Below are 13,994 nucleotides of genomic sequence, written 5' to 3'. Positions count from 1 at the left end.
GAATGATTTTTTTGATATATAGATAGATTCTTCAATATCTTGTTTTTGTCATCTTACGCCTTTTAATGAAGATGGAAACATTGACCGGGAAATAATATAATAGCCAATGCTCGGCGAGAGGATTTTGTTTATAAAATTTTGTTGTTGTTCTCGACTTGATTTTTATTTTAATACCCCGTCTCCATAGTTACTATTTGCAAATAGTCAATAATATTGTAGGTCCATTTTATTGTTGTTCTTTCTACTCGCCGTTATAACACATTTTTATCTCATCATTTAATTTCTGTTGTGCATATATTGTTGTATAGAAGATATTTTAAAGTGATTCATCAGGTAGAAAACGAAGTTTTATAATAATGGAATGTACGAAAAGTGACCCGAAAAACGGCGCTAACTCAGTAACCCGTGGCCCGATTTTAACGAAACTTGTTTTATTATGTTTCTATTCTCATTTTATTACAAATATGGCGGTATTGTACGCCGTTTTTGCTGTATTTAATTACAGACAAGCACACAAACAAACAAACTCAGAGTTTTAGTAGTATATAGATAGATAGATGTTATATCTTGATTAACACAGGTTCGTATTGTTTATTAATAATTAAAAGGAGTTTTTTTTTGTTTTGTTTCTTTTTATTGATTACTTTAAGTTTGATGTACCATTATGTTATTCTCTGTTGTCCGGCCTAAAAAAAGTGATTTTTTAAAATTCCTTTCATATCAATGTCAAGTTTACATTCAAATTATTATAAAAAATGTGTCACGTGATACGTATTTTGTTTTTAGTGTTTTGAGAGCATGGAAAATCCATAAACTCAAATATATGATAATAAATCACCTTATATCATAGACGATTGGTTAACATTCATTGATGTTTTGATGATAATGGAAAAGTTAAATCTATTGCTGAATAAACTCGTTAACGTGGCTTTTTAAAATAAATTTACACACATAACATCATCTTTCGTTTGCTAACGTGTTTCTTCAGTCTCTGACATGAACCAACCTGTGGGCTATGCAATGTAGTGCTACTGACTCAGCTTACGTAGGCTGACACGTATTACTGATTTCAATTACTTTTCTCTGAAAAAATCGTGGCGACGCCTATGACATCAGGCAAGAAAACTCGTATTGTTGTTCCCAGCAAATATGGTAGTTAGACCTGCAAGGTCAGTAACCTTAATTATTATGTAGCTACCGGAATGAGCTGAATCTGCTTTTAAATGAGGTAACTAATCTGGTGTGGTTTTTGTAACTGAGAGCTGTTATTGTCAAGTTCGAAGTCTCTAGCTTCATGTTGGCCACGATATATACTAAGGTTTATTGCCCTGTTGTGATAAGTATGTCATTTAATGGTCTGGTAGTTAGTGCGCTCAACTCGTAATCTGCGGGTCACGCGTTCGAATCCCCGTTATCGAACATGCTTGCACTTTTAGCTGTGGGGGCGTTACAAAGTCACGGTCAACCCCACTGTTCGTTGGTAAAGAGCAATCCAAGAGCTGGCGGTGGGTGTTGTTCACTATCTACCGTCACTGCTAAATCAGGGACGGCTAGCGCATATAGCCCTCGAGTAGCTTTGCGCGAAATTAATACAAAACAAACGGTATTTAATATGGTAAAAATCACAGGAAAACTGGACAGCCTAAAAATTTTTTCTTATAAAAACGATTGTACGTAGAAGTTTCAATAACACGAAAATCAGGTAAAGAATGTTATTTATTACATTGCACCAGCACATTATTTCACAGCAGTTGAAGTCGAAATTTCATCTAATCTTTAGTTCATACACTGAGCAATCTGTGCTGACAATTGCATAGGCTGTGTTTAAAAATTCAATATGTGTCATCTTTAATCTTTCCGACTTTAAAATATTCAGATGATAAGCATTATTCGTATATATTTCTGGCAAAGAAACATGGTGACGGCCACCTCGTAAGCAGTGGGTGCTTTATTATAACAATAAAGGGAAATATAGGTATAGAACATATATATTGCTTAAAAAGGCCCAGTTTTTATATTTAAAGAGAAAGCGGTAAAAATAAGTTATGCCATAAAATATTATCACATCAGGTTCACAATAACACATGAGTCACAAATACGCATGTACAAAATTAAAAATAGTTTCAATATCACAATTACCCCACTAATTCGGTAATATGAGGGTTAAACTACATAAAAACACGATTTTTAGTCTAATTTTTCATGATAATTACATGTATTAACGACACACAGAGGGTGGGTACGTTATATTAAAACGATTTTGAGTATGCAAATCAGCAAATTACGTGACAACCACAGCCGATTTTAAGTCTTGATGGATTTGGATGTACAAGAACTATATTTTGACATTGGCGTTTTGTAGTGAGTGTGAAGCCACCGAAGATTGATCGCTTTTGGGAAAAGTACATAACAGCCCTTTCAGACGCAAATTTTTCTTACACTCAGATCAAAAAAATGTGTTCTGATTTTATATATTAAAATTTCGAAGATAGGGATATCCTTTTTTTCTTAACATTAAACAAGTCAGAGCAGGCTATGTGTTTAGAGCGAAACTTAAAATCAACCTGGCAGTATAACCAATCATATATATATTTTTCTTATGTTTCCAGCTATAAAAGTTAAAACACATTGTTTCATCAGTTAGATATCCTCGCTATTAACAATATTTTCTGCCATGATCTCAATAATATCTCACGAGGTTCGGCTAGCTTAGGAAATTTGAGTTTGTCATAATATATATACATATTAAGCTAACAATACTGTAAAGTATACTAAAAAAAATGTGCCATTTAATATACTAAATAGTATGACCAGTAATAATAATATAATTTAGAAAAGAAAATTAAAACATTCGTTACTATGGCGAAGAAAGTAATCATCAAAAAGCACCTACACAAAAGACGTAATGTCATACAATAAAAGAAACTGTTATATTGTTAATATCTCTATGTAACAAGAATTTAAACTACCGGTAGGTAAAACCAATAGTGGTTACTATACTAAAACGGTTCACATTAACCCTAAACAATATCACAAGGAATCGGTGTAGATGTGAATTTTTTAAAGGTAGTGACACTCTGTAAAACTTCTAAGCCCTTAATCTTTAGCAGGCCCGGCATGGCCAGGTGGTTAGGGCGCTCGACTCCCAATCTGCGGGTTGCGGGTTCGAATCCCCGTCACACCAAACATGCTCGTCCTTTCAGCCGTGGGGACGTTATAATGTGACGGTCAATCCCACTATTCGTTGGTAAAAGAGTAGTCCAAGAGTTGGTGGTGGGTGGTGATGACTAGCTACCTTCCCTCTAGTCTTACACTGCTAAATTAATGATGGCTAGCGCAGATAGCCCTCGTGTAGCTTTGCGCGAAATTCATAACAAACCAAACATCTTTAGCAAGAATATTGTTGAATTTTTGCAGGAATGAATGAAGTTTGTGTTTAAAGTGCGCAATGAGTCGAAAGTCAATGAAAAAAGCCACCCACGTAGCCCAGGCAACATTACGCAACATCATCAAATAATTTGCGTATACATAACGTACTTCAACGACATATCCAGGAAAGGAAGACCAACTCTAGTAAACAGTATGAACGGTACCTAGCTGGAGAAAAATGGTAGTACGTAGTGGCTGGCACTGAATGAACTGTATATATACACTAAGAACTGTAACAAGTCTACGCGCCATTTTCTACCAGTCAATGGATGAAAAAAAAAAATCCAAAAGTGGTAAATGATTTGCCATGAAATTTTTACGAGGGGATCCATGAAAATAGATTATACTAATCAAAGGCAAATTAGGGACAGGACAGTGGATACAAATGTTAAAATGTCATATATTCTGGACCATGTGTACCACACAGAAATACTGGCTTTATATAGAAACAAGTCCGACATAGTATGGGCTGACAAAGATAAAGCTTTCCAGCCATTCATCCTATTTACCCATCACATTCGTCAAGCAGTTGGAAAATGAATTAGGTATTCATGCTCTTCCACACAAAGACATACCGATCGGGTTGTCAGGTTTCTCTGTGATTGGACTGTTCAAATGGGCACTGGGAAATCATCATCCTCATAAACTAGATTTATTATGGAAGGCTCACAGGGAAGAGTAGTGTGCTTTGGACATGAAAGCCTGTTCAGTAGAAACTACGCTGTAGGGCTGTTGTCAATGTGCATGGTCTTCAGATAGAGCATTACCAGACGTGGCGACATAGACTGTAATGTCGTGGTGAAGCTCCAAAATCGTTTTAATATGACATACTAAACCTTCGGCAGGATCACAAAAATCAGTGTACCCGTGCATATGTATTTGTGTAATTGCAAATGTCTTTCTATCTGTTTGATTAGTCATCACCAGTTTAGATGATGGCAAAAATGTTAATATCCTGTTGGTGAATGGTATTTGCATTATAAAAGATTTAAGTGTATTATAAACATACCAACGTAGAAAAGGAAAGCTTGCATTTGTGTTTAGAAACTAGGTAACGTGTCAAAAAATCCTATATCTTGTATTGAATGAGAAAAAGGTTTTTGTAATTTTTCATTGATTAAATAGTACATAGCTATTTATGATCATTAAAAGAACACATTAACACTAAACATCTTTGTCCTGCCAACTAATGCAATCAGTTTACTATAAACGAGTATCTCACAATCTTAACACAAACCGTAAAATATCTTAAGGCCGCTCATAAATGAACACCTGACGACAACAACTTGTTGAAGACGCTCATCAATGTTATTGTATTGAACACGCTATGGAGAAAATTGATATAGTTAACAGTAATTACTGTATTAATGTACATAACACCTAATGTTATCAAGATGGTTGATAGTGTATTGAACACGTTATGGAGAAAATTGATATAGTTAGCAGTAATTACTGTATTAATGTACATAACACCTAACGTTATCAAGATGGTTGATAGTGTATTGAACACGTTATGGAGAAAATTGATATAGTTAGCAGTAATCACTGTATTAATGTACATAACACCTAATGGTATCAAGATGGTTGATAGTGTATTGAACACGTTATGGAGAAAATTGATATAGTTAGCAGTAATCACTGTATTAATGTACATAACACCTAATGTTATCAAGATGGTTGAAGTTCCAACATGATCGTTATAGTAACACCTCCATTTAATGTTGTAAAATTAGTATAGGTAGTTCTGATAATTTTATAGCGTCTTCAACAGCTGTTGATGTCAAGATGGATGTAGTTAGCACGTGGTTGAGCAACACAGTCTTCAAAAGCTCATTAGAAAAATTGGTATGGTTATTACTGATCGTTAGATTTGTTTCTTCGATAACTGAACTACACTATAAAGTGTTTTGTGTCTCTTTGAATGTCCTTAACGAAAATTTTCTTATTTCCATACTTTTGATCATAATAAAATTTTCAGGGGTTCTTGGGTGTCCCAGAGGGATTCTAAAACACTTTATCCATTGTCCATTTTTACAATTTGACAGCCATTTCAATTCACCAATCTCTCCTTTGCCATTACCTTTCTGTTGGCGAATGACGCACGCACTCCGCCCCGCCATCTTCGTGAAGCCAACAAAAATAACGAGTACCCTACTCTTTGTTATTTTTTATAACTGCCCCTTCTCTATAATTATTGTTGTAACCTCTTTCAAACTTACAATGGTGTCAGGATGAGTATTCACTGCCTTAAGGTGTTTAATCTGTGATGGTGACAGAATTTGAATATATTATAGTTGTAGTATAACAATGACAGGCTCCGATTGTTTTATGGTTGTAATTGATTCTGTGCTGTAGAGTTGTCAGGATTTCATTATTTTATGGCCGTTATGTATAACAGTGACAGGCTGATTTGTTTGATGGTCGCGGTATAACAATGACAGACTCCGATTGTTTTATGGTTGTAATTGATTCTGTGCTGTAGAGTTGTCAGGATTTCATTATTTTATGGCCGTGGTGTAATGATCGGGTTGTTTCTTGGTTGTGGTATAATGATAATAGTCTTTAATTGTCTTACGGTTGTGAAGAAAGAATGTTTTATCATGTGTCAAAGTTCTTCTACTGATCTTTTGGACTTTACACTCGTTTATGAGTTTAGTTAGCAGACATTTTGTGCTTTGAAATATTTTCTCGGTCGTTGCTGGTTTCTAGAAAACTGACTAAACTGTATTCGTTTGCAGTCTATACACATAATAAGGGGTGAATTTCTGAAAATTTTATGGCATTTCTTGGACAACCTACTGAACGAGTACACCTCCACCCCCGTGATTGTTAAGTTCTATAATTGAGCAGCATAGTAACTATTGTAAATACCGCTCAGTTAGAATATACATGGAAGACATTTATCAATTATAAAACAAGATATCATTGGGTGGTCGTTCTTAGCTGTTAGAGTTTACTACATAAAGAGCTGGCGTTAGCCTGCTGGATATCCAGGGCAGAGGCATGGCCGTTACATGCGTTCCATTGCTTTCACTGCTACGTTATTTACGCTATACAAACAATAGAATGCTCATTGAAAGTTGTTGTTTTTTGCAGCCATAATAATAATATTTTTCAGTGTAGACAAGAAATATTAGGTGATTATCTGTAGCAGTATGGAGTAAATATACTGAGCAAGTTCTGGTTTGTACAAGGTTTTATATTATTAAGATCTACGGAGGTGTTGCTAGAAAAATCTACGAGTTTGTCATGTTTTATGTCCTAAACAAATCTACGAGTTTGTCATGCTTTATGTCCTAAACAAATCTATATTGTCGTTGTTATGTGATTTTCATTTATACGAGATTTGTACACGTGGTAATAACATACAAAATCGGTAGCCCAAACAGAGATAAGATGTTAATATATATATTTTACTTTAAGTGGAACGATGATCAAAACTTCAAACAAAGAAACATTGAAAATGTTGATTAAGTAAACAGAAATTATACCAGAAGTTATTATAGACAAATATGATGCCTGTAGCCCATTACTGAGCTAGTTAAAAAGTTGCAACAAAATGATCATTGTTACTAATTTTCTTCAAGGCATAACTGTTAATTCAGGTGAGGTAAAAGCAAACGTATAAATGATTTAAAAGCGAACTTTCCGTGCTTTCGCGGAGACAAAGTCCTCAAATGTTTTTAGTGATATTTCATCTAAGCCATTCGGATGATATTGTTGTACGCATGTAGTCCTTCACTAGATTGTGGCGTCATAGTTATAGGTACAGTCAAAAGGACGCGTAATGCAAAGTTAATGTTTCGATACAGATTCAACAACTTTTCAGTGTAGCAAATTGGACACAACAGCTGGTAAAGCATTCACAGCTTAGCGAATCGCAAGTCATCACAGCCAATGTTACCCATGTTTAGAGTCAAATGTTTTCACCTTTCACATAAGGTGTTGTTAACTATGGTCTTGCTCATTTCTCTAGTACTGAAAAGAAAGCCAAGGAAGCTGTAGAAATCTCAATTTGAGATAATCCTTCATTTAGATTAGTTGCGATTCCATCAACTAGCGGAAGGAAGGAAGAAATATTGCTTAAACCTCTCTTCTGGAGTTTGGCAACACCGTATAGACGTTCATAATCAAATATCACTTTCTTACTTCTGCTTCTCTAATCTGGAAATGTTATCTCGATGTTCATCTGGTTTGTGATCTTCCGTGTCGAAAATGTGAACTGATGCAAACCCGCCTTATCTATGACCTTGTCAGAAATTTAAGCATTGCGTGCATTCCATTTTTAAAGTTGTACACTGCTATATTGATTCTCTGAAGCCGTTTGCTTACGCGATTGATGTGAAACAAAATATCGTGCAATACTAAAAGACTCACTAGGAAGTGCCCTGAAAAGATCTCTCGTGCAAAGCTCTATACTTCGATGTAGTCGCTCTGTCCTTTTTTTCTGAGTTGCGTGATCTACCGGTGCTTCGAGGGCAGCTTGCAGTTCACCGAGTTGCGTGATATACCAATCTTCGAGGCCACCATGCACACTTTACTGAATTGATGTCGAAGCAGTTTAATGCTTTGTATGCGGTATTTCTTGCGAGTCTCTGACGGTTGTTTGACAGTAAGTTCGGTAACACGTTGTTTTAGTATGGATCAGCGCCGGGTAGAACTGAAGATGACAAAAAGACGAGGTACAACCCCCAAAATGTTACAGACAACACAGATGATTTAGCAGCACTCAGTACAGCCAAATTTAGGCTGTGAATATACAAGATATAAACAGTGCTTTTTTGTTAATGTCCCAAACTCTGCTGCACACACTACCTTTTACCCTTCGTATTGCTTCCACTGTCATACCTCTGTCTTCTGCAGTCATCAATATTGGTTTTTAAATTCTTCTTATGGTCCAAAAAGGTGACGCATAGAGCCTCACCATTAGTTGCCCAAACAGTAAGAAATCCAGTAAAAATGTTCTGAAAATGACTCGTCACCCATTAATTCACAGTTAACGATGGGCAGTTGACCAGTGTGGCTGACGTCTGTTGTGTTGTCTACGATCATACCAAAATACTTGGTTTGATTAACCTTTTAGAAAATAGCCTGAATGATGTACTTTCCCATTCAGATAATTAATTCGTTCTAAATATCTTTAATGAGATAATGATCTATAATTTACCTTTTGTCGGTTCGTCTCAGGTGTTCGGTCATTATGGGGTCAAACTTTGCGACTAGTTCAACTTTATGGGGAAATTTCCATTGTTAGGATCATGAAGCCCTTTTGTTGTTCCATGAAAGGCCAAATTAAGTTCTTCCAAACGACAAACTACGCAAATGAGTCCTGTAAGAATAGATATCCAGTAATGATGTTTTGGTGAAACATCGCTCCGTGTTAACACTATGTATAGTTTTTCTTTTTTTGCTTCTGATCCATACTCTCGGATTCCACCATGGCTCCATGTTTTACACATGTGCTGGCGAGCATTCATGCTCTTTCAGACTAAAAGGAGTGCCCGGCATGGCCAGGTGGATAAGGTGCTCGACTCACAATCTGAGGGTCGCGGGTTCGAATCCGCATCCCACCAAACATGCTCGCCCTTTCAGCCGTGGGGGCGTTATAATGTGACGGTCAATCCCACTATTCGTTGGTAAAAGAGTAGCCCAAGAGTTGGCGGTGGGTGGTGATGACTAGCTGCCTTCCCTCTAGTCTTACACTGCTAAATTAGGGACGGCTAGCGTAGATAGCCCTCGTGTAGCTTTGCGCGAAATTCCAAAAACAAACAGACTAAAAGGAAGGTGCTTCCACTCGTTGAAGTCGCTCCTCGAAATAGCATTATTACGTTTTCCAAAAAGAATACAGCTAAAACAAAACACTTTATATGAAGACTCAGAATACACAAGCTACGATCGGCGAACATATTTGAGGTGAATATATAATAGTTTTTCGTAAAGCCTCTAGGAACTTCATTATTTTGCAGAAATTCAATATCCATTGTTTGTTTGGGATCTCACTCTTGACAAATCCACATCTTTGCTTGTCATTTATATTTTCTGGACACTTGTATTGTCAGATAATATTTGAATTAATCTTACCTCTGTGGTCTCACTTTGTAATCCAGCGTCATCTGATTCGGCCTGCACATTATCCCTGGTTTTTGTTGGTGTTTTTTTAAAAGATCAAGAGCCTCCGAAGTCGAAACCGATATCTTGGCCGATAATACACTTTAATCAATAGAATTGGAGCATATGGCATTTTGTCTCTTGTGATGTAAAGATTTTTGTTAATCCCAAGTATTTATTTTGTTTTCTGTGAATCCGGTGTTTTTTTATCTCTAGCGAGATGCAGTTTAAAAAAAATCGTTAATAAACAAAGTGTCAGGATGCACGATTCATTTTTTAACAGAACATAAACTGGATGTTATGAATAAACTACAAATTCAGTTTTTCTCACATTCAGTTGTGTTCTTTCGAGTCTATTGCTCTTTCTCTCCAGTGCAACCCAATCGATTATTACTTGATAGTATGGGCATAATTAAAAAGGAATGATTGTGCCGTTTTTGGACACAAACATCATTATTAAAACGAATTTTCTTATTGAATTTATTTGTGGTTATGACCAGGGGTGAAACTCTGCCGGTACTTATTTTTTAAGGCAGTACTAGTACCGGGACTTATTTTTGCTGCTTTGTCGTTGTTTATATTTAATCGTAGATTTTTTTTTATTTTTCAAAATTAGGTCCACTTCACCCAGCTGATTACCTCAACTTTTTTTTTTTGGACTTTCACCCCTGGTTATGACGTTATTTAGCCAACCATGGCATAAGCAATTGCTTTAGCTTCTCATCCCCTAAAACCATCACTGACTACATATAATGTGCCGATAATTTAGTAACGTGACTAAATGAAATGCTGATTTTCTGCTCTTTAACTGTTTAATGTTAACATGTATATTATTCACTAGTAAAAAAAATAAATAAATAGGAAATGAAAACATCTCTGTACCAACATGTTCCAAAGATTTGTTTGTTTAGAATTAAGCACAAAGCTACAGAATGGGCTATCTGTGCTCTGCCCACCACGGGTATCGAAACCCGGTTTCTAGCGTTGTAAGTCCACAGACATACCGCTGTGCCACTGGGGGGCTGTTCCAAAGAAGTTGGATGTTTATACTTTGTTCATTTTTTTGTATGTGTAATTTCGATAAACGTTATTTACAGTAAATGAGAACACGTAAAACTTGTTTTCACATGTAAATAGCTGTAATAGACAAATATCTGCAATAAAAACGAAAACATTATCAGGAGTACATCAACATTTACGTTCCACTAGTTAGCATGCTAATTTTCCTGTGCCTGAATAAATCGCTTTTCACCCGGGTTGTTATATGCGTGCCCCCCAGCGGCACAGCGGTAAGTCTATGGACTTACAACGCTAGAAACCGGGTTTCGATGCCCGTGGTGGGCAGAGCACAGATAGCCCATTGTGTAGCTTTGTGCTTAACTACAAAACAAACAAGTTATGTGCGTAAATAGTCAGGTGGATGAGTGTCGTAATGAACCTCTAAGCAGAAATGAACAAGGGGTAAACCTATGTGTGTGATCGTGGCAACACTAATAATGAAAAACCGCAATATTCGAAGGGTGGTCACTAAACAAGTCGTGAGTGTACATACTGTAGTGAATTTAACTTTTTTTTTCAGTTTATGATCACTGTGTTTTATAATTACGAAGAACTCTTATTTATTTTTAAACATGTAATCTGACAAGTTCTTTAAAAGAAAAGACGTTAGATTGTACTGCCATCTAGTGATAATTAAATATAAATACCTAACTTCTTTGTTTGTCTTGTGTCTTATACCATATTATTTATTTCTACAATTCTTCAGCAAGGTGAAATGTCCAGAGTGTCAATTAGATTGGTGTTTTAGCTGCCATGCCCCATGGCACGTTGACTTAACATGTAAAGAATACATGAAAGGAGATCGACTTGTTAAATCGTGGGCTAGAAAAACTACTCATGGTCAATTCAACGCCCAGCGTTGCCCAAAATGTAAGGTAAGGTCAACATTATTTTATAGAATAAGGCTATTTAACGTTCTGAATTATATTGATTTTTTACCCAGTATAATTTAATAAATTTTCTTTCTTTTAGAATTATGGAAAAGTATGTTCCTATCGGACTGTTTACATAAATGTATTTAGTTTAGTAGTAGTAGTTGACCAGTTTTTAATGTAAAGGATAAAAGTAATAACTGTACATTGATATAGTTTGTCATTGTCAAACCAAGGGGAATATATTATTCCTTTCAGTTTCAATTGCTTTCTCATGATTTGTGTAAATGATAACCCTTGAACAAAATGACACACAATTATGTCAAAGTATGCTCTGCCCAGAAAAAGATGTGGGCTTTTTTCCTCTATACAGCCTAGTACCTGAAAACTCCTGCTTCAACTAATGTTTGCAACCTATTATTATTAGTTTAAACATATGTTTTACTGCTTTAAATATTCTTCTGGGTTAAACATTTGTATTTTCTGTGACAATAATTTTGTTTTAATTGCATTTTAAATGTAAAGACATATTGATACTTGCACACCCTTGATCATTCTCTAATTGTTATTTATAAACTCTTCTGAAATGTCCTCTTTTTTTTTTCTTCTTCAACATATTTGTAACTGTTTTTACCATATATTAATATTAAATTGATGAATCTCCATTTTAACATTAAATCTGTTGTATATGACATTTATCTCAAATTGCAATGTATTTACCTGTAACTATATAATGTATTCTGTGTCTGTGTAATTGCTTGTATTAATTGAGTTAACTTTATTCAAAAATCTTTTTAAATTTATTTAATAGAATATATATATTAAAGGTGCCAGATTCTGTTTAATTTATCAAACGTTTAAACTTTGAAACAAAATTGTCTAAATGTGATTATACCAAATTTAAAAAAATTATAATAACGTGTTATTACCTGTTTTTAAACAAATAGCTTTTTAAAGGTTACACATTTATATCTATAAATAATTGAATGGAAACAGCGAAGCTGTATGAAAAAATATTTGCATCAGGGTCTGATAATGGCCTGTTTTAATTATAGGGTGAGTACTAATAACATTATTAGAGAAATTTTATTTGTACAGTAATTGTTTGTTAATACAGCTTTCTGTAAACTGGCTTAACAAAATATGTTAACTTGTTGAATCTAGTATCCTTGGTTGCCTGTCTGTTGCAAGCAACTGAATGATCATCTGTGTTTTGTTTTTAAACCATGTTTTTTCACACTTCCTAACACTACTAGTATACCTTTGTGTAGTTGTTTGTCCGAAACATAAATTCTCCACACTAGATCCAGCAGAACCAGAAGTAGAAGCAGACGTGATATATATAGGGTACTTTTATTTCAGTATGATTTAACATTGTAGAGCATAGCCTACTTTTTACCATTTATTTTTCCTTTTAATCAAAATATGCCCAGATAAGGCTTCTCTTATTTCACCTTCCCGAAGATGACATTGCTATTCACATGAGCAAAACTGTGTTAGACACTGGGAGGTAAATATCCAGTGTGCCGCTGATAATGATGCCATGTGACAAATGTAGGAAGTAAAGAAAGAAAGAAAAAACACTTGAGTAGCAATTATTTGCAGATACTCGTTTTCTTAATATTTGATTTGCATATTTTTATATGAAGTTTTAAACAAATAAGCAAAATAAAAAAAATTGAATTTTGTTAACATTTAAACAAGTAAGTTATAAATGATTGACACCCTTAATATATGGTATTATATTATATAATATATTTATTATATAACTTCCTGAAACAAGTTCGTATCCTTAGTGATGTAAAATACAAAATATTACTTCCATTAATTAAAAACTTAAGAAAGAAAAGGGACTGAAATGTTGATTGTAATTTTTATAGATCTATATCCAGAGGTCAAGTGGGTGTGATCATATGCACTGTAGTCGTTGTAAAACAGATTTTTGCTATAGATGTGGTGAGCGTTTCCGAGGACTCAAATTTTTTGGAGATCACTATAGCAAACTGAGTGTATTTGGCTGTAAATACCGATACAAGTTGGACAAACCTGTGGAAAGAAAGCTAGTGCGTGGTGCTATTTTTGGTGAGTGATAATTTTATAGAGACTTGAAATTCATCCTAAAATGAAATATGCTTACCTGTATACATTATTTTTATCCTTGTAAACTTTATCCATTTTTGAAACTGTAGAAAGATGTCCTTCTACAATAGCCTGTTGAAAGTTGTATAATTATGAACCCATATTTTTTTAGTGTTATATGGTACATCACCATTTCACAACAGCTGGTGGCATGATGACCATTATGAAACCATATTTTTTAGTGTTATATGGTACATCACCATTTCACAACAGCTGGTGGCATGATGACCATTATGAAGCCATATTTTTTAGTGTGATATGGTACATCACCATTTCACAACAGCTGGTGGCATGATGACCATTATGAAGCCATATTTTTTTAGTGTGATATGGTACATCACCATTTCACAACAGCTGGTGGCATGATGACGATTATGAAGCCATATT

At 34.9% G+C, this 13,994-nt stretch overlaps 1 protein-coding gene across 3 annotated transcripts in view; it reads left to right on the top strand.

Moving 5' to 3' along the window:
* Positions 1 to 13,994, top strand: part of LOC106460091 (probable E3 ubiquitin-protein ligase RNF217) — a 38,552-nt gene that overhangs the window by 17,455 nt on the left and 7,103 nt on the right. For all 3 annotated transcript variants that reach the window (XR_002610679.1, XM_022386710.1, XM_022386711.1), the window contains exons 3-4: positions 11,303 to 11,471; positions 13,349 to 13,550. Coding sequence is in view for 2 of the 3 variants with exons in the window: in XM_022386710.1 (XP_022242418.1) it covers positions 11,303 to 11,471; positions 13,349 to 13,550 (371 nt within the window). In the remaining variant the exon portion in view is untranslated. The remainder of the gene's footprint in view (positions 1 to 11,302; positions 11,472 to 13,348; positions 13,551 to 13,994) is intronic.

The sequence above is a fragment of the Limulus polyphemus genome, unplaced genomic scaffold, assembly GCF_000517525.1.
Source record: "Limulus polyphemus unplaced genomic scaffold, Limulus_polyphemus-2.1.2 Scaffold706, whole genome shotgun sequence".
Taxonomy (NCBI): Eukaryota; Metazoa; Arthropoda; class Merostomata; order Xiphosura; family Limulidae; genus Limulus; species Limulus polyphemus.
The sequence above is the reverse complement of the archived record's forward strand: the minus strand, read 5'-3'. Positions and strand labels throughout refer to the sequence as shown.